Raw genomic sequence first — 26,272 nt, 5'->3', positions numbered from 1 at the left:
CACCAAATAACTAGAGGAATCTTGGGCCTTGTTGTAAGGACTCAACAAAAGAAACGATGTAACATGCTCTGTAATGTAATGTCTAACAGGACCCAATAAGATTGAGCCTCATTCTGCCAGAGCTTGACCTTTTTTGTTTTTTGTTGGTTTTTTTTTTTTGAGACAGGGTTTCTCTGTGTAGTTTTGCGCCTTTCCTGGAACTTGCTTTGGAGACCAGGCTGGCCTCGAACTCATAGAGATCCGCCTGGCTCTGCCTCCCAAGTGCTGGGATTAAAGGCGTGTGACACCACCATCAGGCCAGAGCTTAACCTTTGAGGGATGCTGGAGCAAAACCGTCCAGCTGTCTGCTCCCCATAACCTTCATCCCACCTGCCACCAAAGGACTCTGAAAAGCTGAACACAATTCAATGTGACAGTACGTTAAAAGAAAAATATTTCTTCTGATACACTATACACAGAATATCTAAGCTTTTAAACTGTCAGAGACTACAAACCAAATTTGTTTGATTTATTTCTTTGTTTTTTGAAACAGGGTCTTACTATGAAGCCCAGGCCAGACTTAGCCTCAAGGCAATCTTCCTACCTCAGACTCCTGAATGCTAGGACTTCAGGCATGAGCCACCATGCTTACAGATACACATGAGACTTCCAAACAGTCGCAGCCTACATTCTGACCCTTGGGGAAATTAGCCTGTTTAAAGAAGAGTTTTTCTGGCCAGGCGAGGTGGCACAGGCCTTTAATCCCAGCACTCAGGAGGCAGAGGCAGGCAGATCTCTGAGTTCCAAGATCAGCATGGTCTAAAGAATGAGTTCCAGGACAGCCAGACAAACAGAGAGCTCCAGTTACACCGAGAAACTCTGTCTCAAAAAAAAAAAAAAAAACCCAAAACCAAAAACAAACAAAAAACTCAACAAAAAAAGAAGGACCTGTTTCTATCCAACACATACATTTATACATACAAATCTCAAAACATGGTTTTAATTTTTAATTATATAAATAATACATGTTTGGTTTGGGAAAATAAGATTTATGTATAACCTTCCAATTTTTTTCATTTGAATGGAGATGTTTTTTGTTACAATAATTGTACCTCTCCAAAAACAAACAAATCAATCCAAAGAATACCCCTCAAAAAAACCAAACCAAACAAACAAACAAAAAATAAAGTTAGACTGGCCCTAATTGTACACACACGCACGCACGCACGCACGCACGCACGCACGCAGGAGAGATGTGTGGGGGTAGATTGATTTATATTATATACAAGTCTTTGTGTATGAATTGCTAATTTGATCTTTTTAAATCCAAAATGATGCTGTCAGAATAAAATCTCTGAAAGCAGCAGTCCCAGAGCTCAGAGCACAATCTGGGCTCACTCCAGGGGGAGCCCAGTGTTGTTTACATTAAAACAAGCAGCGTCTTCCCATGGTCACCTCCTCCAGAAGAGTGTTCTGAGTGGCCACAATCAGATAGATGGTCACTGTGTAGTCAACCTCACTCATTCTGCCGTTCTTGAAAATATTCATCAAACATGGAGGAAGACTCTTCTTCCTGTTCCTGACATAAAAGAAACACAGAACAGAAGATGAATTCCCTCCTCTCGGGGGACCTCTCGAGAGAGTTCACATCCCGAATCCCAAGCTACCTTTGGCTCTTTAAACTCCAAGTCCTCCCCATACTGAATGGCAAAGTCGATGTGCTGGAGCACAATGTTCATGCTCTCCTCATCCGACTGATCATACGGCAGAAACCGAACCATGCTGTAGTCATCGATCTACGAGGGGGGGGGGGTCAAGACAGGGTCACTCTGAGGGTGTGCAGCTTATGGTTTCCATCTTGGGTCTATGGTTTTTGTTTTCTGTTTTTGATTTTACAAGGTTTCTCACTGGGTGGTTGTGGGAGCCCGTTCTGGGGTTCCTCATGGCTTTACCCAGCAGGTCCGAATAGAGGATGATCAGGACCATGGGCCTGAGTGCAGGTGTCTGAGATGGTCTGCACTTGGCTGTGCTGGGGGAGGAGGTCTTTTGCTCCACCCCTTGGCGTCTCTATAAAAACCCTGGACCAGAGACAGTCCGGGCCCGTTGGAATAGGTTCCAGGCCCTCTCGAGGCTATCCTTTATTTTCTATCTGTTTATCTCCACAAGATTCTCCGCTATAAATCCTTCTATCTACTACTTCCTGCTGCTCGCACTCAAGAAAACTCTGGGAAGCTGTGGGGGTGGTGGGTAAACGCCCCACAGGTGGTGATGGCGTACACCTTTAATCCCAGTACTCGGGAGGCAGAGCCAGGCGGATCTCTGTGAGTTCGAGGCCAGTCTGGTCTACAGAGTGAGTTCCAGGACAGACACCAAAACTACACAGAGAAACCCTGTCTCGGAAAAAAAAAACCAAAACCAAAACAAACAAACAAACAAAAGTTTATGTAGCTCTCTGGCTGTCCTGGATCTCACTCTGTAGACACAGCTAGCCTCGAACTCAGAGATCTGCCTGCCTCTGCCTCCCAAGTGCTGGGATTAAAGGCTCTTTCGCTGGTACCATCTCAAGTCCACATTCGCTGACATGGGGGAAGTGTGAAGGCTCAAACAGCTCTGAGCTGTCAAGGGTCTGTCTGAACTAACAAGTCAAGTGCCTCCCCACCCACCTGCTTTCTGTAGGGACAGAGTTGGACTGTTGCCTACACAGGTGGACACTAGCTGGTCATGGGCAGACTCTCGAGGAGCCATTCCAGAAGGTCTAAAAGGAGCCACTGCTGAGGCTTACCAGGCCACACACAGCTTGTGTCAGCTTCTTGAATTTTTGGCTTCTTAAGTCACCTGTTGAATCTTCTAGCAGAGAGTACATGTCTGGATCTAGAAACCTTTGAAGGTGAGAAGGGAGGCAAGGAAAGGGGGACCACATGAGGGAAGAGACCGACACCCCAGGACCTGTCTCAGTCGCCCAGAAGGCCCGTCCCACACAGCGCCCTGTTGGGGACAAATGGCCCCGACTCACTTCTCAATTTCTTTCTTGGCTTTCTTACTGAGCAGGTCCATCTTCGTCATGATGTTAACTTGTGGGATCTCTAGAGAAATCATGGCACTTAGAGCTGCCAGGATGCCAGAAATAAACTGGAGAAGAAAAGAAAGCAGAAAAGATGAAGGACAGGCAACAAGAGCACACCGGCTCACTGGAAGGATACGGGCACATGACCCAGGGTACTAATCCTGCTAAAAAGGGACAGTGAAGATGTGACTTCATTTACATGACCAGAGGGGTGTGGCAGGCCTTTAATCCCAGCTGAGCAGGTGGAGATCAAGTTCTGGGCCAGCCTTTGCTACAAAGAAAGACTATCCCAAATCCATCAATGAATCAATCTACATTGATGACATTTCTTTCTTATTTATTTTTTTGTGTGCATTGGTGTTTTGCCTGCATGTATATCTGAGTGAGCGTGTCAGATCCCCTGGAACTGGAGTTACAGATAGCTGTGAGCCACCATGTGGGTGCTGGGAACTGAACTCAGGTCTCTGCAACACTCAGTGCTCTTAACCACTGAGCCGTCTCTCCAGCCCCTGATCACATTTCTTGACCTTTACCATGACATTGGCCTTCTTTTACACTAACACCCCTCAGGACTACTGACAAAACTGAGTCTATAACTCCTAAACTGGACAAAAGGTCCTCAGAAAATTAAAATCAGATTTTTTTTTGTTTATTTTCATCTTTATATGTGAGACACTTCTATTTTGTAGCCCAGGCTAGTTCTGTACTTGCAGCAACTCTCCTGTCGCAGCGTCCTGAGTGCTGGGATTGCAGGCATGAACCACATACCCAGCTCAGTATTTTTTTGAAACACATGCCATGTTCTTACAAGACAAGAAGATGTGTTTCTTTCTTTTTTTTTGGGTGGCGGGGGTGAGACAGGGTTTCTCTGTATAACAGTCCTGGCTGTCCTGGAACTCACTCTAGAGACTCCAGGCTGGCCTCGAACCCACAGAGATCCGCCTGCCTCTGCCTCCCGAGTGCTGGGATTAAAGGCATGTGCCACCGCGCCCGGCTTTTTTTTTTTTTTTTTTTTTTTAAAGATTTACTTATTATGTATACAGTGTTCTGCCTGCATGTGTCCCTGCAGGCCAGAAGAGGGCATCATTATAGATGGCTGTGAGCCACCATGTGGTTGCTGGGAATTGAACTCAGGACCTCTGGAAGAGCAGTCAGTGCTCTTAACCTCTGGGCCATCTCTTCAGCCCCCAGTATTTCTTTCTTTCTTTTTTTAATACTTCTCTCATATATTACATCCCAATTGCAGTTTCCTCTCCCTTCTCCCCAACTGAGTATTTTAAAATACACTTATCTAATACAGAGCTCATTTGCCTCAATTTTTATTTCCTAAGCAGTTCTCTCAAATGTATTTTTTATATGTATTTTTGAGACAGGGAGCTCCGGCTGGCCTGGAACTCACAGAGATCCACCTGCCTCTGTCTCCTGAGTGCTGGGATTAAAGGCGTGTGTCACCAGGTTCAGCTCAAATCTATTTTCTAGTTAAGTATATATTCACATAATAATCTGGTCACTGGAAATACTAAATAAACAGAACAGCCTGTGAAATGTCCAGACTCACAGAGAGTTAGCAGAGACTGTCACTTGTTTTCTATCCAGGACTGAAAAATCTACAAGAGATTCATCCTCAGACCTTGAAAGACTCCACCATGAACTGAGAATCCACCAGGAACACTCCACACACCCGGAACTCCCACTGCTCAAGCTGCTGGACCAGCTGCTTCATCACAGGCAGGTGTGTGTACAGCTCGATCTGACCTGCAGGGAGAGCGCCAGAATGCAGTCAGGAACCAGGTTCCCGCAGCACGTGTACACATGGGAGGCTCATGTACACACGGGATGCTCCCGGTTACCGCAGCACATGTACATATGGGATGCTCCCTGTTACTGCAACACATGTATGTACACACGGGATGTTCCCGGTTACCGAAGCACATGTTCACACAGGATGCTCCCAGTTACTACAGCACATGTACACATGGATGCTCCCGGTTACCGCAGCACATGTATGTACACATGGGATGCTCACGTACACACGGGATGCTCCCGGTTACCGCAGCACGTGTTCACACAGGATGCTACAGAGACGGTGTAAAGGGGGAAGGGGCACACAGTGGTATGATGCATGTCTAGTGTGTGTGAAGCCCCACTACTGCAGAGAGAAGGAAGTCAGATCCTGCTACGCCGTCCAGGTGTTTTGCTTTGGCTTGTCTGTGATGCTGGGGACTGAACTGCGGCCTTGAGCAGGCGAGGCGAGTACTCTGTGACTGCACCGTCCCTCAGACTCTGCATTCAGTTTTGTTTTGTTTTTCCTTTGAGTTTCTTTTTCTACATTTTTTTTTTTCCTGAAAGAGCTTTATCATTTTGATCTATGTATGTCTGTATGTCAGGTGTTTGCAGGCGCCTGGGGAGGCCAGAACAGGTATCGATCTGAAGTTACACAAATTGTCAGCCACCCGGCATAGGTGCTGGGAACCGAACTCGGGTCCTCTGGAAGAGCCAGTGCTTTTAACCTCTGAGCCCTCCTCAGGCTCTGCACTCAGCATCCATTTCCACAACTCAGCTTTTGCCAGGCTGGGGATGGGACCCTGCGGCAGACTGCCTCCCTGACATGTCCCAGCCCTGGGTTCAACCCTCGGCACAGAAAAACAAAAATCCCAGCACAGATGGGTGTGCAGCTTGGGAATAGTCACACCCACAAGCACCCACACCACACGTACTTTTCTGTGGAGTCCATGCGTTTAATTAAAAGAGAAAGAAAGCAAGTGAAGCCAGGCGGATCTCTGTGAGTTCGAGGCCAGCCTGGTCTACAGAGGGAGATCCAGGACAGGCTCCAAAACTACATAGAGAAATGTATGTCTCATTTCTGTCTCAGAAAAGAGAGAGAGAGAGAGAGACAGAGACAGAGACAGAGACAGAGACAGAGACAGCCACAGGTGAGCAAGCTGGTCAGGCCCCAAGTTCACACTTGCCCTTTGGAAGCTGGGCGGCTCCAAGTTCCCTCCCCCCACCAGTTCCTCCTCACAACACCTCAGCTCACCGAGCCCAGCCACCCTGACCTCCGATCGACCCGCCTACGGCTCCTTGTCTTCAGCCCTCTGCCTGCACAGCTCAGCTTCGTCCTACAGCCGAGCTTACAGGACAACCGACCCGTAACTTCCTGAACCCTTCTGCACAACGGTCTATGCTCCTTCTGGGAGTCACCTGCCACAAATATTAATCACAGGGTGACTTTCTTTATCCTGTTTGCCACAGGTCCCTAAGCTCCATGGTACTGGCCTTGGCTTCCTTATTCTTTTTGTTTGTTTGTTTGTTTTTTGAGACAGGGTTTCTCTGTAGTTTTGCGCCTTTCCTGGAACTCACTCTGTAGCCCAGGCTGGCCTCGAACTCACAGAGATCCGCCTGCCTCTGCCTCCCGAGTGCTGGGATTCAAGTCGTGTGTCACCACTGCCCGGCTGGCTCCCTTACTCTTAAGGTTGTTCTCAGTAAGCATGTGATGAACTCAGGGGATAAACTGGAGCCAACTGGGTCCCTCAGTGCAGCCCATGTAAAAATGTACGTAGGCTTAAAAAAATATACACCGTTATATAAACAAATAGTATCTAAAAATAAATTGTTTAAAAAAACAGTAAAGGTAACAAGCCACGTAAAGATGGCTATCACACAGAGAATCTGGATTATGTTGTCTTTGATATTCATAACTAAAGAAAAACATTTGGTTATAAAAGCTGTTCAGTTATGCCAAAATGTAAATTTTAAAGGTACTTTGACTTCATAATTTAGATATAAAGATATGTTACTTTGGAAAAGAGGTTCTGCTTTTGTTTCCACAGAAAGCCAGAGGCTATGGATTTGTTCCCGATTAGGATACATCAGGTTTCACCAGCCAAGACCCCCTGAAAGGTCTCCGATGACACCATGGCCCAGATGATCCAACATCCAGAGCGGTTTCAAGGCAACTGGCTCCCACAATACAGCCTCAAGGACTACCCCATAGGCCTAAAATTTTCTTTGCGTCCCCATAAGATACAGCGCCCTCCTCCAGCAGGAAGTATTAAGAGATGCTACGCCCAAATTCCCAAATATACCAAGCTGGCTTTAGAGATGAAATTGGCTCACTCCCCCTCTAAACCCAGACATATTTAAAAAAAAAAAAAAATGGTTGAGATTCTTCTACCCCAAATCAGAAGAGCCCTCTGGTGTGGGACAGAAAAAATAAACCAATATTTTTATTTAAAACAGATTGATTATAAATATAATCTCTTTCTAAAAAAGAAAAAGGGATATGATATATAGGATATAGAGATAAGAAAAATGGTAGATTAATGAACCTACTTTTAAAGAACAACAACTTGTTTAAAATGTTTTACATTGGTATAAATTTTAGTTTATTGATAGAAACTTAAAGTTAATTTTGTTATCTTGTATATATTTCTATTCTTGTTTGAGGTATTATGTTTATGTAACTCATTTAAAATTGTAATGGATAATTAAGAAATAGATTAATAATTAGTCATCTATGATAATGATATTTGTAGCCATGTTAGTTAAATCTTCTAGGTATACATAGATATATTTCAGATAGATAGGTAATCTTCAAACACTTCATAGACCTAGAGAATATGGCATTTAAATAATTTAGAATTCTGTTGACGTGAGACACAATTGCTCCTGGCTGCACCAAATTGATCCCAAGAGAATGTTGGGCTTCTAAGACATTTCCATTTGGAAGTTTGTCTTTTTGGCACAAAATGGCCTACTGGGCAAAGAACTGCCCTTGCCTTGATGGCTGACAGTACAAATGCAATGCTGTCCTTTCTGGACAAGTGGGACACAAGGAAAGCGACCACTATACTCTGCCAAGACAAGGTAAGATGGTCTTTCAGAATTCCTGCTTCTAAAAATGGTCTGTCATATACTCTAGGCCTGTAGTCACTTTGAATGCACCAACAATACTGAGAAACATTAGGTGACTGTCCAGGCTGCCAACTGTCTTGGTCTACTCTTACAAGATTCCCAAAAGTTGCTTGCATCCATCTACCATTTCTCAGGTACCATTATGTTCCTTCTCAGGTCTTTGATGTGGCTGAAGACTAGATAGTTGTAATTTCCTCAGTTATGATAAAAGATAAGTTAGATATAAAACCTTAAACTCACAATATAAGATAGATAAGACATCTTCTTTAATATTGTAACTGTAATTCATGCTCGATAATTGTTTTATGTAATTTTACCACGTTAAAGTTAAAACCTTCCTTTTTAAAATAAAAAAAAAAAGAAAAGGGGAAGTGCTGTAGATATCATTCTATATAAATAAAACACTGATGGCCAGTGACCAGACAGGAAGTATAGGCGGGACAAGGAGAGAGGAGAATTGGGGAAACAGGAAGAAGGGGGGAGAGACACTGCAGCCACCGCCAGGACAAGCAACATATAAAGACGCCGGTAAGCCACCAGCCACGTGGCAAGGTATAGATTTATAGAAATGGGTTAATTTAAGATATAAGAACAGTTAGCAAGAAGCCTGCCACGGCCATACAGTTTATAAATAATATAAGCGTCTGAGTGATTATTTTATACGTGGATTATGGGACTGTGGGGCTTGGTGGAGCCTGGAGAGAAGCCCTCCAGCAACAATTAACCACGGTCCCCAGGAGGACACACCACTGGGGCTTCAGAGCAGACAGCACATTCGAATGGCTGATGTACCTGGACAGTCAAAAAGGATGTAGTCGTCCTCAACGTGGCCCAGACAGTTCTCCAGCCAGTCAAAGTTGTTGGCAAAGTACTCCATGCAGAACACCAATCCTCCGTTGGGACCAAACCGCAGAGAATCGTCCTCCATCACGTCATCCACCTCGATCAGTTCCCGGATGTCTAGAGCAGGCAGGGACCAGAGTGAGTCTCCACTTGGAAACTTGATCCTCTCTAGTACTAGGGAATAGGTATCTAAGAACTCACACGCGGGGCTGGGAAGGCGCTCACTGACTAAGAGCGTGCTTGGTGCACAGGCCCGAGGACCCGAGTGGACCTCTAGCCCCCATGCTGGGCACAGCCACACGTCCTAACCCCAGTGCTGTGGGGTAGAGAAGACAGGGCTGCTGGGGCTGAGACCCCGTCTCAAAGGAGTCGGTGGACTGAGAGAGCAAGACATCGACAGAGCAAATAAATCACTGCAGATATTACACAGCAGGACACATGCAGACAGAGAAGGGGGGGAAGCCCTGTGTTTGTGTGCTTGGGTTTTTGAGACAGGGTCTCGCTCTGTAGCCCTGACTGTCCTGGAACTGAGATCTGCCTGACTCGGCCTCCCAAGTGCTGGGATTCAAGTCGTGTGCCACCATGCCCTGCTTGAAAGGAAAGCTCTTTAGGCATTGCCATAATATAATCTCCCGGCTGTATTGTTAAGTGAAACATTCAAGGCATGGAGCTTCCTGTAAGATCTGGGTGTGCGGGAAGAAAAAAGCGGGTTGTGATGGTCCACTATAATTTTAGCTCTTGGGAGAGTGAGGTAAGAGGATCATATAATTAGGTCCTTTTTCAAGGCAACAAAACCAACACAGAACACCGAAGTCCACTACAGACACATTATATAGTATATACTCAGGCTGGATTTTAGATGCACAAGTTGCTTATGGAGAACTCATCAGAAACCAGTAACACTGGCTGCCCAAGGAGCAGGTTTGACTGCTGGGCCACGATTCGGAAGATCTTTCTGCAAACTTCCTCCTGTGTCCTCACATTTTGAACCATCCAACCGTGTATTAACTACATCAAGAAGGACACTGAACTGAAGCCAACTCCTATCTCTTAACTTGATGACCCAAGGAGGCTAGTTAACTCCAGAGCACACTCGTCCTGGGGTGGAAGGGTGGGATCTGGGTGACTTACCTACAGAAAGGATTAAATATCCTGGCATACAAACAGTTCTCAGGCATCTGGGAAATCAAAACTGGCCTTGGCTCCTGTTCATTTGGGCTGGCCTCTCATCTCATACAGTTTTCCTCCTGGGTTCTGTGAGGGCCTTAGGTCCTTCTAATACACCATTTCACTTAAGGCAGCTTCAGCGCTTTCACCCACATGATCCCCAAACAACAGCCTGCCTTTCTCCCAAGAGAGATGAGAGTTGGGGATTTAGCTCAGTGGTAGAGCGCTTGCTAGGTAAGCCCTGGGTTCGGTCCTCAGCTGGGGGGAGAGGGAGGATGACAAGGTGGTTTCCACCCCCTCCTCAGCCTGCTGCTCCACCTACTAGAAGTCCACACTCTCATGACCACAGCCCAGGCTCAAGTCTGTTACCCCAGCAATCAAAAGGTAAAGGCAGGGAGTTTAGAAGTACAGTCATCCTTAGACATATAAGGAGTTCCAGGGCAGCCCCAGTTACATGAGACGATTTCAAAACTCAAGCAAAAATAAAAACAGTCCGTGGCAGTGTCCACACGGCAGGCAGCACCCTGCACTTCCCTCCGCAGTCCACTCCCACTCTCCTTCAGCCCCACTGCTGACTCTGGTCATGGCCGCCAATGTCGCCACGTTCCCACATCTAACAGCCACCGCCTGCCACTGTCTTACACAACCGCTCGGCTGGACTGAATGGGAACAACGCCGCTTTCCTGAAAAACTCCCTCTTGTCCTTTCTGAAGCTGTACCTTCCTCACACCTTCCTGATGCCACTTCCTCGAACAGTCTCCAAAGAACACACACCATCAGGGCTCAGCCTCGGCTCCTCTTCTCTGACCAAAGCCCTCCCAACATGAGATCGACCATCCATCCCCAGGGCTCAATGTGCCTAGAGAGCTGCTGGTCCAGATATCTGCATCTTCCATCTAAGTGAGCAGTTTCTCCTTGATTGGGGTTTATCATGGTTCCCTGCTCCCCGCCCTCAGACAGGGTTTCTCTGGGTAGCCTTTGCTGTCCTGGAACTCGCTTTGTAGATTAGGCTGGCTTTGAACTCACAGAGATCCACCTGCCTTAAAAAAAAAATGTTAAACTTTTTTTTTTAGTGTTTGTTTGTTTATTTATTATGTATATAGTATGTCTGTATGCCAGAAGACGGCACCAGATCTCATTATAGATGGCTGTGGGCTACCATGTGGTTGCTGGGAATTGAACTCAGATCCTCTGGAAGAGCAGCCAATGTTCATAACCTCTGAGCCACCTCTCCAGCCCAGGTTTATCATTTTTTAATAAAAACAAAACTTATTTGGTTTGTTTTCCTGAGCACTGAGGTTACAAACATACACCACCCCACTTGGTTTTCCGTGGTTCTCACTCAAGACTTCCTTACCCTAGACAAGCATTCCACCACCAAAAAGGGACACCCCCAGGCCCGAGCCTGTTTACTGCATACAAACCACCTTACCACGGTAACACAGGGACAAGAGAGAAGAGCAGAGAGGCAGGAGTCCACTCACCTCTATGTCTCACAGCAAAGGCCAAGAAAGGACACCATCGCACCCACACCCACAGACACCCATCACCCAATGACCCTCGGCTTCATCTCCTTCATCATGAAACCCGCGGTGAGCCTGGGAGTAAGGGATCTTCAGTTTCTGGGCCGCGCAGCCAGGTTTCGGGGCCGGGGGACGCGTTACTGAAGGTGGCTCTGTCGGGACTTACCAGCCATCACCGGGTAGCTGAAGTGCTCTGCTGCGGGATCCAGGTTGACCACCTGCACAGAGCGGTTGAGGGCTTCACAGTGCTGCACCATGGTGGAGCAGTAGGTGCTCTGCAAGGCCATAAGGCGGGGCGGTTAGCAAAGAGGGCACTATGGTGCCACCCTCCACACCCCCGGGGATTTCTCCACTCTTTGGGACAGTGTCCACTCAGGCCAAAGAGGCACCTTCAGGGAACGCACTGGGAAGGCAGTGAAAACAGAGCTATAGACCAAGAGGTGGCTGGGGCTCAGGGAACTTAACACAGTCCAAAAATTAACTTAGATTACACAAACGACAGTCACTATGCTTCCCTTTTGACACGCTGCTCTCTCTGGCTGCATCAAAATGTACTGTAACTGACAGGTCAGCTATCTACCTTCCCAGAGAGATTACAGGCTCTGTGCAGTCACATGTACATCTCCGGTACTCAGGACCATGTGTTCATTAAACACTCAAGTGACACAATACCTCCACACATGTTAGGGATTCCCCAAACGTGACATGTGATCATTATCTTTGCCTTTTCTACTGTGTCTAGTATCCCTAATATCATTCCCTTAATGTCTTTCCAAGGAAACACTGTCCAGCACTCGGGAGGCAGAGAGAAACAGGTGGATCTCTGAGGCTAGCCTGTTCTACAGAGTGAGTTCCAGGTCGGCCAGGGCTACACAGAGAAATTCTGTTTCAAAACAAAACAAGGAAACACTGTATCACAATTAAAAATAAAAAATAATTATGAGTATATTTCTCATAGTATGAAGGTAACTATAAAATCCTAAGTAAGGCCGGGCAGTGGTGGCACATGCCTTTAATCCCAGCACTCGGGAGGCAAAGCCAGGTGGATCTCTGTGAGTTCGAGGCCAGCCTGGGCTACAGAACGAGTTCCAGGACAGCCAGGGCTACACAGAGAAACCCTGTCTCGAAAAACCAAAAAAAGTAACCTTCTCCAGCTAGATATGGGGTTACCTACCTATCATCTCAGCAAAAAGGAAGTTGAGGCAGGAGGACCATGAATTTAAGACCAGGATGGACTACACAGTAAGACTCTGTCTCCAAAACCAATTAAGATTCAACTTAGTGTTTTATTTTTGTTGTTGCTGTTTTTACAGTACTGGGGACTGAACTCAGGGCCTTGTCCATCATGGGCAAGCACCTACCACCAAGCTAGATGGCGGCCTATGTCACACACAACATCCCTTCCCCAGTGCTGGGATAACAGACACGAACCACTCAGCCCCACTTGGGGAAGGTGGTGTTTTTTCTTTCTTTCTTTCTTTCTTTTTTTTTTTCGAGACAGGGTTTCTCTGTGTAGCTTTGCACCTTTCCTGGATCTCACTCTGTAGCCCAGGCTGGCCTGGAATTCAGAGATCTGCCTGGCTCTGCCTCCCCAGTGCTGGGATTAAAGGCGTGCGCTACCACCGCCCGGCATTTTTTGTTTTTCTTGAGATGGTTGTTCAGTGTGATGTTCTACCTGACTCACTATGTAGACCAAGCTGGCCTCTGCCTCAAGTGCAGGTGTGCAAAACCACATTCAGCACTTCTGGAATCTTATACGGGAAGCCAATCAGGGTAGGCGGTATGCTGTGTTTATCAACCCTGACCCCACCCCTGGCTGCCTTGGCACCCGCCATTCATTTTCTTAATCTAATAACCAGCTCATCTCCCACCTTAATCACTGGACAAGGCACTTAACTCAGCCAATACAAAAACTAGGTTTTGTATTTCCTTCTGGAGACAAGGTCTTTCTTGCTATTGTAGCTCAGATTGGCCTCAAGCTCAAGATTCTCCTGACTTCTGTTTCCCAAGTGTTGGGATCAAAGGCAATACCACTGCTACACGCTACTAATACTGTTGCCTGCTAAGAGCTGAGTCTAGAGGCTGGGGGTAGTGGTGCACAGCTTCAATCCCAGCACTTGAGGAGGCCGAGGCAGGCGCATCTCTGAGGTGGAGACTAGATGGTCTAGATAATGAGTTCCAGGCCGTTAAAAGCTAATGAGCCTCTGTTTCAGAAACAAACAAACAACAATAATAAAAGACACACACACACACACACACACACACACACGGAATGAAAACCTGCAATACACATTCTCTAGAAACTGGAGAGATGGCTGAGTGCTCAAGACCAGGGCTCTCTGCAAGTGACACCTTCTTCTGGTCTCTTTGGGCAGTTCACACAAGTGAGATACATAGATCAGAAATCCATATCCCAACTTTCCTCCCACCTCCAGGTCCTGGGATAGACCCCAAGGCTCAAACTTCCGAGGAATAGTGAAGAACAAGACCCTATTCTGGATGTGTGGCCGAGGGCCTGTTCTGAAATTAGACAAAAACGGACTCAAACTCTGGCCCAGAACTAACCGTAAGACTTTCAAAAAAAAGAAAAAAGAAACATTAACCTTTCTGTGTCTCGGTTTTCTCTAATCTGTAGAATGAGTAGCACAGGCCCGAACTCCCGGAGTGGTTGTGAAAACACTCGGGACGGCCAGAGCAGTTCCTGGGGCAAAAGCATCCCACTATTATTATTTTAAAAGCGTGTGGGTTGTGTGGGTGCGTGCACAGGAATGCACTGTCCGTGGAGGCCTGGGGCTGGGGTTACAGCAGCTCTGTGCGGGTGCTGGGATCCGAACCCCAGTCCACCGGAAGAGCAGAACACGCTCTTAAGCACTCAGCCACCCCGCCTGCTCCCCAGTAACAACTAAAGCTGCCTTTACCCCCACCCCACCGCCCCCCAACCAAAACAAGGTACCGGCAGAGAGCGGAAGCGAATTACCCAGGGCTCCCCGGGGCCCCAGCGCCCCCGAACCGCAGCTCCTCCAGCCTCACCTTCCCGCTGCCCGCGGGGCCCATGACTAGCTGCGCATACCGAGGCATGCCGACCGCCCCGGTGCGCGGCCGCCGGCCACACTCCTCCCTTCAGCCTTCGCGCAGCGAGGCTCCCTGAGCTCCGGGGACGTGGGTTCGAGCCAATCGCGCGCCCAGCTCCCTGGTTCGTCACCGGGGATGGGCGACACCCTCCGGAGCTACGGAGCGTCCCGAGAGCCAAACATCCGACGAGAAACGCGTACTGCGGGGGGGGGGGGGAAGGCGGGGACGGGACGAGGAGAGGAGGCGGAGCCTCGGGTTCGCGCGTGCGCAGAGAGAGCGCTGCGGGCCGTTGTCGGTTGGTCCAGCGGCGGAGGTGGTTACCTGGGTGACTGCGGCTAACGCTCGGCGGCCCGGGGGGCCGGTGCACGGGTTCTCGGGTTAGGCTGGCAGACCCGCGGAGGGTCTGGAGTACTCCAGGGGGAGGCACCTTTCGCTGGAAGGGAGCGTGTGTGCGTGCGTGTGTGCGTGCGTGTGCGTGTGTGTGTGACCCTGGCCTGACGCGTCCCCATCACCGAGAGATGCCCGGTCACCTGAGGCCTCCTTCTCCCCGGGTCTAGCTCCAGGGTCTCGGGTCACCTTGGGCACCGTCCCGAAGCCGCTCGGGCAGGGTCGCAGGGTAGAGCCGGAGCCCGCCGCCTCCCAGCGCGCGTGGCGCGCACGCGTGCCGAGACGGGATGCCGGGCCGTTGTCCCGGGGCCGCAGAGCTGCCCGCGTTGGCCAGGACGGAAGGCGGCGACGGGTGAGGCCCGGGAACCCCTGCGGAGGAGGCACGGGAGAGAGAGAGAGAGAGAGAGAGAGGAAGGGGCTCCTGGTGAGGCCCGGGGCTGGCGAGGCGGCCTCGGAGCGGGACAGCCCCGGAGAGGGCCCTGCGAACCCAGCGGGAACCGAGGACCCAGCCTCCCCGCCCTCCACCCTGCTCCTCCCCGCCCCAGCCCCGCCACCCAGCCAGTCCCTGCGACATTGGCCGCCTCTGTCAGATGGGGCTGTGGGCCAGCAAGCCAGTTGATCATGACTTGTTTGGCGGGGTTGGTTTCCTGACACACACTCACGGAGCTCAGGCTGCCTTTGAACTACTCATCCTCATGCTCCATTTCGGAGTGCTGGGATGGCTAGTGTGGACTGTCACTCCTGGCCTGGGCGGGTTTTCCCTATTTCCTGGATGGTGAGGACGGTAGACTTCTGATGTCATGGCGCCAGAGGCCATGCTTCCCGTCCCCTTCCATGCTTCCTTCCTTAAAATCAAGAGCAGGATGACTGGGATCCAGTTAGGTTCACAACCATGGCTCTTGCTGAATCCATGGCCATGGAATACATATTTATTTATGTTTATTAAACACACACACACACATATATATATATTTACTTATTTATTTATTTATTATTTATTATTTATTTTTTGGGGGGGGGTCCGAGACAGGGTTTCTCTGTGTAGTTTTGGTGGCTGTCCTGGAGCTCAGTAGACCAGGCTGGCTTCGAACTCACAGAGATCTGCCTGGCTCTGCCTCCTGAGTGCTGGGATTAAAGGTGTGCGCCACAGCCGCCCGGCTAAATACTTATATTAAATGTACATTTTTTTTTTTTTTTTTTTTTTTTTGGTTTTCCGAGACAGGGTTTCTCTTGTGTAGCTTTGCGCCTTTCCTGGATCTCACTTGGTAGCCCAGGCTGGCCTCGAACTCACAGAGATCCGCCTGCCTCTGCCTCCCGAGTGCTGGGATTAAAGGCGTGCGCCACCACCGCCCGGCTAAATGTACATTTTGTTGTACTGTATATTTGGTGCTAAGATTTCCTAAAGATGTGATGTCGAATTCTTTCCTGTTCTTCACAATATATGGAGGTGTGCTGTGCGGGTTCAGTAAACTCAGCAGTTACTGAGAAACTGCAGGAAGCAATTTAACTTTTTGAGAAAAGTAACAAGAACCGATACAAGATTGGAAACATTACAGGCCGGTTCTAGTTCAACTTACTAGTTCCAGCACAAAATAACTACTCTTTTCAGTACTGAAAGTACTAATGAACAAGATATCCCGTGGGTAGTACAGGAACCAAACTACTCATTTGGTATTGCTATAAGAATTAGACTAAGAAGCTATGGAAATGAGACCAACTTTTAACTAAATCCTTGCTAGTAAAGTATAAATGAGACTGAGGATAGGCTCAGTGGTAGAGCACTCGCCTGTCATCTGTGAGCCATGGGTTCTATCCCCTGGTAATACACTCACTTGCATAAAAAGCTGACAGCTCACTTAGAGAAAGCTTAGAGCCATTCTTCTTGTAGCCAAATTGGAAAGGGAAAATTTGCAAGACACTGATGAAAACAGGAAAAGTCAGGAGCATGTGGCGCTTGCCTCTGTCACTGGACATTTGGTCTTCACTGGCTCTCAAGCCGCCAGATTACATATTCTGCATGTTCTTTTCTAACAGGTCGGCTGGACATTTTTATCACCAGAGTTCCAAAGGCACTGGGGAGCAGCATAAAGCAGGTAATGCATGTAGATTACAGACTTGAGAGAAGCCAGTTGGCCTGTAACTGATTACACAGTGGAGTTTTAACAGTAGGCTCAAAGGGCTGGCAAGATGGACTGCCTGAGTTCAGTTCCCCCGGAACCCACATGGTAGAAGGAGCGAACTGACTCTTTGAAGTTGTCCTCTAGCTTCCTCACGCTTGCCTGTCTCTCCCTGCCTCCCACACACACAAATGTAAAACCGACTTTATTAGAGTGAACATGGAGCTTTGGGCATGCTAGACAGCTCCTGAGCTATAGCCCTAACTAACAGACTTTAACATCCCCAGGAAACTTGAAACTCTTTGAGAGAGTTTCAAAGATCAGTTCTTTCTCTTTTCTAATTCTAAAAGACCTGTGTTCAGAATTAGCGTTGGTTGGAAAGCACAGGGCATACCTGTCGTTTACACATGAGCTGAAGGAGAAAATCCTACATGAACAGCTTCAAAAACCATAAACTATTTCACAGGGAGCACTTTCAAAATACTCTTTTCTGATGAAGTTAAGAGAAAACGTCAGCCGCCAAGGGCCTCTTACTAATGTTGCAGGGGTAAGGTGAGGTAGTTTACTGGCCTTGGAGGCACAGGGGTGTGTGTAGGGAATGCCAGAGGACAACTCTGTGAAGTCACCTCTCTCATTCCATTTTACATTCCAGGGATTGCACTCAGGTTGCCATCTTGCTGGCCTGCATCTTGTTTTTCTTTGCACTAAACTGATGATGAGTGATTCTGAGCATTTTTTTTTTTTTTTTTTTTTTGAGGCAGGGTTTCTCTGTGTAACAGCTCTGGCTGTCCTAGAACTCGCTCTGTAGACGAGGCTGTCCTCAAACTCACAGAGATCTGCTTGCCTCTGCCTCCCAAGTGCTGGGATTAAAGGTGTGTGCCACCAGCTCTCGGCTTTTGAGCATCTTTTAATGTGTTTAGTGGTTATGTATTGACATCTTAGAGACATGTCAATTCTAGATGTTTGTGTGCTCTAAAAATAAAGAGCATATTATACGTCCCTCAAGTTTTAACTATCTGATTTGAAATACTCCTATAACTGTTTCAGGATAATCACAAGTAGCCATAAATGTGTGTGTGTGTGTCTCTGTGTGTGTGTGTGTTGTATTAATGATCTTTGCCCCAGAAAGCCATGTCTCTACCTACAGATAGAATCAAAGAGGGACACAGAATGTACTCACACATTGCCAAGCTGCAGGAGTTATGGAAAACCACTCAGATGCAAACAATTCATATCCCGAAATCAATGGCAGATTCATCTTTTCTGAAGGTAAGACCAGACTTTAAAAAGTGAAATATAGCTGTCTGTGAGGGTCAGAGAACCAGTTGTGGGAACCAGGACTCTTCTTCCACTTAGGGAGCAGACTCAGGCTGTCAGGCTTGGCAGCAAGCCCTTGTACCAGCTAAGCCCTGTTGCCAGCCTCTGAAATGTTTCTGAAAGATGCCAAATATTAAACCCAGGGCCTTGTGCTTGCTAAGCAAGTAATCTGCTACCAAGCTACAGATCCAGGCTTGTGATTGAAAATAAACTACTTAGATAGAAGTTAAAGCCCAGCAGACTACCTGGTGTATCTAGTGTACTGTCAAGGAGTCTGTGAAGGCAGCCTCCTACAGAGCATGCTCATGTAACACTGTGCAACCTGTCTGCTTCCATTTTTCTTCTAGCTCTTCTTCTGGACACTTGCCAAGGCCTAAGCATCCTTTCCCCGGCACTCTAGGCTTTCTCCCTGCTTCTCTGACCTCTGTACCAACTTGAAAGGCATGACTCGCTCATCTCCTCTTCTTGGCAGCTGCCAGGGTTCTTGGCTTACCTGGCTTATTGTATCTTCCCTCAAAATTAAAAAAAAAAATGTCCTCAGGCTTGAAAAACCAAACAAAAAAATGGGTCTGGTAGCACAGGCCTTATCCCAACATTGGAAAAGGAGAGGCAGGTAGATTTCTCTGAGTTTGAGACCAGCCTGGTCTACAAAGAAAGTCTGAAACCAGCCAGGGCTACATAGTAAAATCCTGTTTCAACAACAAATCAAAAACAAAACCCACCCGCCCTAAAAACAGAGTCAGTTAGTAAATATGTTGGATTCATTCATGAATGACTACAAGGATTATAGAGTCCCTGTCACAAGATTTTTTTCCAGGCTTATGGTACCTCAGAGCTAATGTATCTCTATCAGGAAGCTGAAAGTACCAATCACTAAGGCATTCCAGAGATAAAAACCCAAACTCAGAGAGGTCACTCAAGGATTACAAAATGCAAGCCGGTAAAGAAATTAGCAATAAGGATTTTACAACTATTGATTTGGGGGGGAGGGGGGTGTTAGACAGTTTCTCTATAGCTTTGGAGCCTGTCCTGGAACTCTCTGTATACCAGGCTAGCCTCTAACAGAGATCTATCTGCCCCTACCTTCTGAGTGCTGGGATTAAAGACATGTGCCACCACTGCCCAGCTAACAACTATTGATTTTTTTTTTTGGGGGGGGGCGGGGGTTCGAGACAGGGTTTCTCTGTGTAGCTTTGTACCTGTCCTGGATCTTGCTCTGTAGACCATGATGGCCTCGAACTCACAGAGATCCACCTGCCTCTGCCTTCTGAGTGCTGGGATTAAAGGTGTGTGCCACCACCACCCAACTGATTTTTATTATTAAGAATCACACCTGTGAGAGGTAAGCATGGTGGTGTGTGCATGTAATTCCAGCTACTGGGGAGGTTGAGGCAAGAGGATGGCTTGAGCCCAGGAGTTTGATACAAGCCAGAGTAACACAGTGACACTTTGTTCAGACAAGCCAGCAGAGTCTAAGGGGGTGGTGGCTCATGGCTATAATCTTAGCATCCGGGAGGGACAGACAGGAAGGTCAGGAATTGTGGCCAGCCTTAGGTTTCATGGTTTGAGGCCAGCCTAGTCTACAAGAGACCTCATCTCAACAACCAACCAACAAAACTTCCCATAGCTGCTTGAAGTCTCCTTTCTAGAGTAATGTAGATTATATGAATTAAGGCTAATAAAGTTTTCTGTAGACTGGTAGGTTCTTCTGGCCAACATTCCTACTCTTCTTTGGATTAATGACTTAATAATATAAATTCTATGTGTATATATACATATATAAATGAGTTGTGCATCTTTTTTTGGAGGGGTGAGACAGGGTTTCTCTGTGTAGCCTTGGCTGTCCTGGAGCTCTCTTTAAACTTACAGAGATCCACCTGCCTCTGCTTCCCAGGGCTGGGATTAAAGGTGTGCACCACCGCCGCCACCACCACCACTGCCCGGCTGAGTTGTGCATCTTAAGGAAGGATGCATTTCTTTTAAAAAGGAAATACACTCAGTCAAACTTAGGTTTAAAAAGAACCTAGTATGGCCGGGCGGTGGTGGCGCACGCCTTTAATCCCAGCACTCGGGAGGCAGAGGCAGGAGGATCTCTGTGAGTTTGAGGCCAGCCTGGGCTACCAAGTGAGTTCCAGGAAAGGCGCAAAGCTACACAGAGAAACCCTGTCTCGAAAAACCAAAAAAAAAAAAAAAAAAAAAAAAAAGAACCTAGTATGGTGGCACTCACCTGTAATCCTAGTCTTCAGGAGATGGAGGTAGGAGGACCAGAAATTGAAGGTCATTTTCAGTTACATATCAAGGTCATGGCCAGCCTCGGATGTATGAAACCCTGTTTCAAAAAAAAAAAAAAAAAATGAGGGGCTGAGGAGATGGTTGAGTGGTTAAGAGGACACACTGCTCTTGCAGAGGACCAGAGTTCAGTTCCTAGCACCCATGTCTAGTCTCCAGGGGACTGGACACCCCTTTCTGCATTCTGTGGGCACCTGCACATGTGCGCATACCTACGTATAGACACATAATTTTTAAAAACGTGGGTTGGGAACTAGCTTACTGTATGCTCCAAAGAAGCAGCAGATTCTTTAGTGGAGACCAAGCAAACTAAGCTGCTTTCAGGTCCCATCTTATCCTTCAAAAACCATAGTAAGATGGCGAGGGCCTGGGAGAAGGCCCAGCTGGGAGAGATGCTTGACACCAGCCTGGACCAGGGTTGGATTCCTGGGATCCGCATGGTGGAAGGAGACAGCCAATAGCTGCAAGTTGTTCCGTGACCCCGCCCCCAGCCCCTCCCCCCATGCACACTAAATTAAATAAATAGATAAATGAATAAGTTAAAAAGGGCAAAATGTCCAACTTGAGAAGGTAGATGGGGTACTAAAGCTTACAGATAGAGAGCAGAGACCCTCCTTCCTAGTTCTAAGTTCTTCCCTCCTGGAACATGTTCCTTTGGTTCTCAAGCTCAAAGGATACCTGAATTACTGTGGAATGGCAGCCAGAGCCACGTGCATGTTGTAATAAGTGGTCATTTCCTTCTCCTTTGGCCAAGTTGAGTTAGCTGGATTTGCATGTGAAAACCAGAGACGAGGTGGGACAGCCCTCAACATCCATCTTTTCAAAATAAGATGACTGCTAACCTGTGTTCCCCAGCGAGGCGGTCTCTGTGATCACCAAGGCCAGCAGAGTGTCATTCTGTGAGAAAGAAGGCAGATAAGTTGTGTTCAACACAACTCAGAGGCTGGTGTTGGGTCAAATTTCAAGAGTCTGACCTCAAGCAGTTTATTTTAGGCCATAATTAAGCACAGCGCAATTTGGGGAAAAGTTCCTGGAATAATTAACTCAATCTCCGTGTGCACAGCAAAGCTAACACATGACTACATCAAAACTCTTTGTAAAGTACAACATAGGTACTACAGATTAACTGAGGAAATCCTTCCTTGATAAGGGTCTGGGGGAGGATTTGGTGTTGCCTGGCTACACAGTGCAAAGGTCACTAGGCTATCAATCACAGGTTATAAATCTCCCTTAGGAGAGATGACCCTGTGTGTGTGTTCAGCATCCCCAGCATGCCTTTCTGTGAGCACCAGGACCCACCGGCCTTCTGCACTGCAGCAGTCAGTAGACCCCTCATTCTGTCTTTCAGCACCCAGAACTCACCTCAGGCCAGAAGCGCTACCTGTACAGCATTGCTAAGATCTGCAACTCCAGCTACATGAGGACCTTAATGAAGAGGCAGTACATGCACATGCTTCACCACGGCTCACAAAAGCCAGGCAGGTGCACCGCCCCTTGGGTTCTCGTGAGTTCTTCTGGGAAGTGAGGGGGTCAGCTAACAGGTGATTTGTGTGACAGGTGTCCTCGCTCATCACAGGAGCCACATCAGCTCTCGCTACTCACAGAAACAGCATTCCCCCTGCACTGCGTGGCGACATCATCTGGACAGAGGAGACGCTCTGAGCATTGCAGCTGCAACACCTGAAATGATCATACATTCCCTTTGGCGGCCACTGAGACACAAAGAAGGGTCTGTTTCTTGAGTTTAAGAAGGAAAAAATGTACCCAGTTCTGTCTGAAGGGGATCCTCCTGAGATTAGAACTCCCATTTCCTATATGTTCACTCTGCTAAACTCAGGGAGGCAGGCCACTTCCTCTTCATTGAGATGAGTGGGATATGACACTTCAGGGAGTTTGAGTTTCTGTGACATGACGTAGCCTAGGTATGCCTCAAACTCAAGGCAATCCTCTTGCCTCAGCTTCCCACATGCTAGAAAGTATAGGTCTGCCACCACACCCAGCCACATCACTCTTTTTCACGAGATACTTTGTGGATTTGCAAACATCTTTTGATCAGGGCAAGATGGTTCAGCAGGTAAAAGCATTTGCTATGCTAGCCAGACAGCCTGTGTTTGATCCCTAGAACCCGGGTAGGGAGAAAGAAGACTCCCCAAAGCTGTCCGCTGACCTCCACGTGTGCACTGCAATACACACCCATATTCAAACACACAGTAAATAACAAATAAAAAAATTCTGGATCAGCCAGAGACAGACTACACTTCTCATTCAAGTTCTGAGTGATGCAGTCCTCCAGAAGCTGCATGTGGTGCTCCTGCCAAGGGGAGGACTATGAAGCCAGGAGGGAGGAGGGGGAACGTGCTGTCAGCAGGTAGAGTGGCTAAGCCTGGACTCTGGGTACGTGGAGGATGAGGAGTTTAAGGGTGTCTTGGCGTACTGAGTGAATTCAAGGCAAGTCTGGGCTGCATGAGACTGTCTCAAAAAACAAACTCACCGCTTACAACACACACCAGAAGCTTCAGTATCCAAACTGTGGTAATAGTGCTGCATCTCAGGGTTAATAATCACAGGAGACTCGGGGGAAGGAAGGGTCTTTGGTGACTCCAACACCTGGTAAAAAGGATCTTCCATTTTGAGTTCCATAGCCATGTGCACTTTGCTGTCTCCAATTAAAGTATTTCCCTTTGTCACAGGTTAAAAATTGGCTATGCGTCGAAACCAAGATGTAAGTCACTGAAGAGTTTTAGAAGACCAAGCAGACTGCTCTTGCTACCAGGTAAATGTGGAATTAAGCAGGCATACACACACACACACACACACACACACACACACACACACATATATATATACATAGAGTTAAAGGATTTTTGTTTTTGAAACAAGGTCTCATGCAGCCCAGGTGGACCTCTACCTCCCAAGTACTAGAATTATAGGTGGGCAGAATTTACCTGCCTGCCTTGCATTTTTGAATACTTTGTTTAAAATATACTAAACCAGATACAGTCATTTTAGTAATGTCTTGATTAAAATTTTTAAGTGTGATGAGCTCTGTTACTACAAGTAAAAAATATGATGGCACATGGCATATATTCCAGCACAGAAGCAGGGGGCAGCCTGGTCTACATCAATTCATTAGAGCTACACAGTAATACCCTATCTCAAAAACTAAACCCAAACAACTAAACGTGAAATAGTTTATGCTTCTATTTAAAGGAATTCACTACTTGCTGGGCAGGCAGTGGAGGCGCACGCCTTTAATCCCAGCACTCGGGAGACAGGCAGGTGAATCTCTGAGTTCGAGGCCAGCCTGGTCTGCACAGTTGAGTTTCAGCACAGCCAGGGCTGCACAGAGAAACCCTGTTTCGAAAAATCAGGGGGAAAAAGGAGAGTGCACTACTCAGAGAGTCCAGTTTGTTCTTTTCCTGTGCTGTCTACGCTCTTCACAGGGACCTGCACCCCAGTCCTTCAGGGTTTCGTGGTAGTTTTGTTTTAAACTGGGTTTCTCTCTCTAGCACAAACTAACCCTGAATTTGGGATCTTTCTAGCTCAGCCTCTCAAGTGCTGAGATTATGGGCTTGTCCATTACACCAGGCTTGGAAGTATTTGTTAGATGCCTGCCTCCCATGTGCAAAGTCCTATCCTGAGACATACAGGAAAGGGCAGGAGAGGGTTAAGTCTGTTCTAAAAGGCTAGGAAGATTCCAGTAGAGGAAACACTGCCGAGCTCCTTAAGCCATGAGAAAGAACTAAAGGAATATGGAGACACTGAAGACGTAACTGACCACTTTAACTCATAACTCCCTCAACCAGAAGACTTTTCAATCCAGTGGGCGTGCACACTAGTGTGCTGTCAGTAGGTGCTTTAATACAGTGCTGCGGCTACTGTAAGAAAGAGGCGGGGCAAGGAGGGGGGTGACTGGGTGGAAAACAGGGAATTTGTCTTTGCTAAAAGCTGGGTCATTTTGAAGGTAGTGCTTAGAATTTTATATTCCAGCAATGTATGTTGACCCCTTTTTTTGTTGGTTTTTTCGAGACAGGGTTTCTCTGTGTAGCTTTGCGCCTTTCCTGAAGCTCGCTCTGTAGACCAGGCTGGCCTCGAACTCACAGAGATCTGCCTGCCTCTGCCTCCCGAGTGCTGGGATTAAAGGCTTGCGCTGCCACCACCGCCCAGCGGCACACACTTTTATATTTACTTTCATTTCATATGCATTTGTGTTTTGCCTGAATGAATGTCTGTGTGAAGGTGTTGGATACCCTGAAATTGGAGTCACAGGCAGTTTTGAACTGCCATATGTGTGCTGGATTTGAACCCCAGTCCTCTGGAAGAATAGCCAGTGCTCTTATCCGCTGAGCCAACTCTCCAGCCCCGTGGCACACACCTTTAATCCCTTTGCACCCCTTGGGGTGCAAAGACAGGTGGATCTCTGTGGAGTGGGAGGCCAGTTTGGTCTGACATACCAAGTTACAGGCTAGCCAGAGCAACAAAGACCTTGTCTCAAGAAATAGGTAAATGAGGCTGGAGAGAAGACTCAGCGTTTAAGAGCACTGGCTGCTCTTCCAGAGGACCTGCAATTCCCAGCAACCACCATCCAGTTCGAGGAGATCTGATGCCCTCTTCTGCCCTCTGTGGGCACACACACACACACACAGTACGTAGACACACACGCAGGCAAACATCCATACACATATACTAAAAACTTTATTTCGAAAACACACTATAAACACTAATCTTCCCTTCTGTTTCTTTAGAGGATTCTCAACCATGCATGAATGAAGAAACAAAGGAGGAAGATCTCCTGAATAAGTGCATGCAGTCCATGTCCATTCAGGAGCCAGGCACAGCTCACCTCAACCCGACAGGCTCCATACCAAGTTCAGGGAGCAGCTAACATCCAGATGCTGAGCCAGAGGTGGACGGGGAAGAGTTGTGATCCATGGATGGGGTAGTGCTAGTCACCAGTGTGTCATCTGGGTGTTGAGAAATTTACAACAGCCTTCTTCATCCAGTATACTTCTGTGTACCAATGACAGCCATGTAATGTGTGCTTGTTTCTAGTTGGGGACAATTAAAATTTTACTTGCCAATAAAAGTGAATTTTTAAACATGTATTTTATGTGCACTGGCGTTTTGCCTGCAGGTGTGTCTGTGCAAAGGTATTGTAACTCCTCGAGTTACAGACAGTAGTGAGCCGCCATGTGGGTACTGGAAATTGAACCCTGGTCCTCTGGAAGAAGAGTCAGTGCCCTTAACCTCTGAGCCATCTCTCCAGCCCTGGGTTTTTTTTTTTTTTTTTTTTGTTTTTGTTTGTTTTTTTTTTGGTTTGTGGTTTTCTTTTTTTTTTTTTTTTTTTTTTTTTTTTTTTTTTTTTTTTTTTGGTTTTTCGAGACAGGGTTTCTCCGTGTAGCTTTGCGCCTTTCCTGGAACTCACTTGGTAGCCCAGGCTGGCCTCGAACTCACAAAGATCCGCCTGCCTCTGCCTCCCGAGTGCTGGGATTAAAGGCGTGCGCCACCACCGCCCGGCGGTTTGTGGTTTTCTTGGGAGAGAGTTTCTCTGTGTAGCCCTGACTGTCCTGGAACTCACTCTGAGACCAGGCTGGCCTCCC

General features: G+C 47.4%; 2 protein-coding genes across 5 annotated transcripts; one reads left to right on the top strand and one right to left on the bottom strand.

The window, feature by feature from the left end:
* Nucleotides 1-965: 965 nt before the first annotated feature.
* Gpn3 (GPN-loop GTPase 3) lies at nt 966-14,679 on the bottom strand. Of its 2 annotated transcripts, none has more exons than XM_006970751.4 (8): nt 14,521-14,679; nt 11,657-11,765; nt 8,750-8,917; nt 4,674-4,798; nt 2,993-3,108; nt 2,762-2,858; nt 1,647-1,775; nt 966-1,558 (listed from the first exon to the last, which is right to left on the bottom strand). In XM_006970751.4, exons 1-8 carry the CDS (start codon nt 14,566-14,568, stop codon nt 1,496-1,498), a joined length of 855 nt encoding a protein of 284 aa, XP_006970813.1. In that variant the 5' UTR covers nt 14,569-14,679; the 3' UTR covers nt 966-1,495. The 2 variants fall into 2 exon arrangements, with proteins under 2 accessions (XP_006970813.1, XP_076417407.1); XM_076561292.1 differs by having other exon boundaries at nt 14,561-14,661.
* A 126-nt stretch (nt 14,680-14,805) lies between these two features.
* Nucleotides 14,806-25,777, top strand: Fam216a (family with sequence similarity 216 member A). Of its 3 annotated transcripts, none has more exons than XM_076561294.1 (8): nt 14,806-14,875; nt 15,120-15,301; nt 16,984-17,042; nt 18,214-18,335; nt 22,021-22,150; nt 22,230-22,401; nt 23,363-23,445; nt 25,418-25,777. In XM_076561294.1, exons 2-8 carry the CDS (start codon nt 15,237-15,239, stop codon nt 25,555-25,557), a joined length of 771 nt encoding a protein of 256 aa, XP_076417409.1. In that variant the 5' UTR covers nt 14,806-14,875; nt 15,120-15,236; the 3' UTR covers nt 25,558-25,777. The 3 variants fall into 3 exon arrangements, with proteins under 3 accessions (XP_076417409.1, XP_076417408.1, XP_006970814.2); XM_076561293.1 differs by having other exon boundaries at nt 14,817-14,939; XM_006970752.4 differs by lacking the exon at nt 14,806-14,875 and having other exon boundaries at nt 14,948-15,301.
* The last annotated feature ends 495 nt before the right edge of the window (nt 25,778-26,272 follow it).

Source organism: Peromyscus maniculatus, chromosome 23, assembly GCF_049852395.1.
Source record: "Peromyscus maniculatus bairdii isolate BWxNUB_F1_BW_parent chromosome 23, HU_Pman_BW_mat_3.1, whole genome shotgun sequence".
NCBI classification, from domain to species: domain Eukaryota; kingdom Metazoa; phylum Chordata; class Mammalia; order Rodentia; family Cricetidae; genus Peromyscus; species Peromyscus maniculatus.
This window is presented reverse-complemented; position numbering and strand designations above follow the sequence as displayed.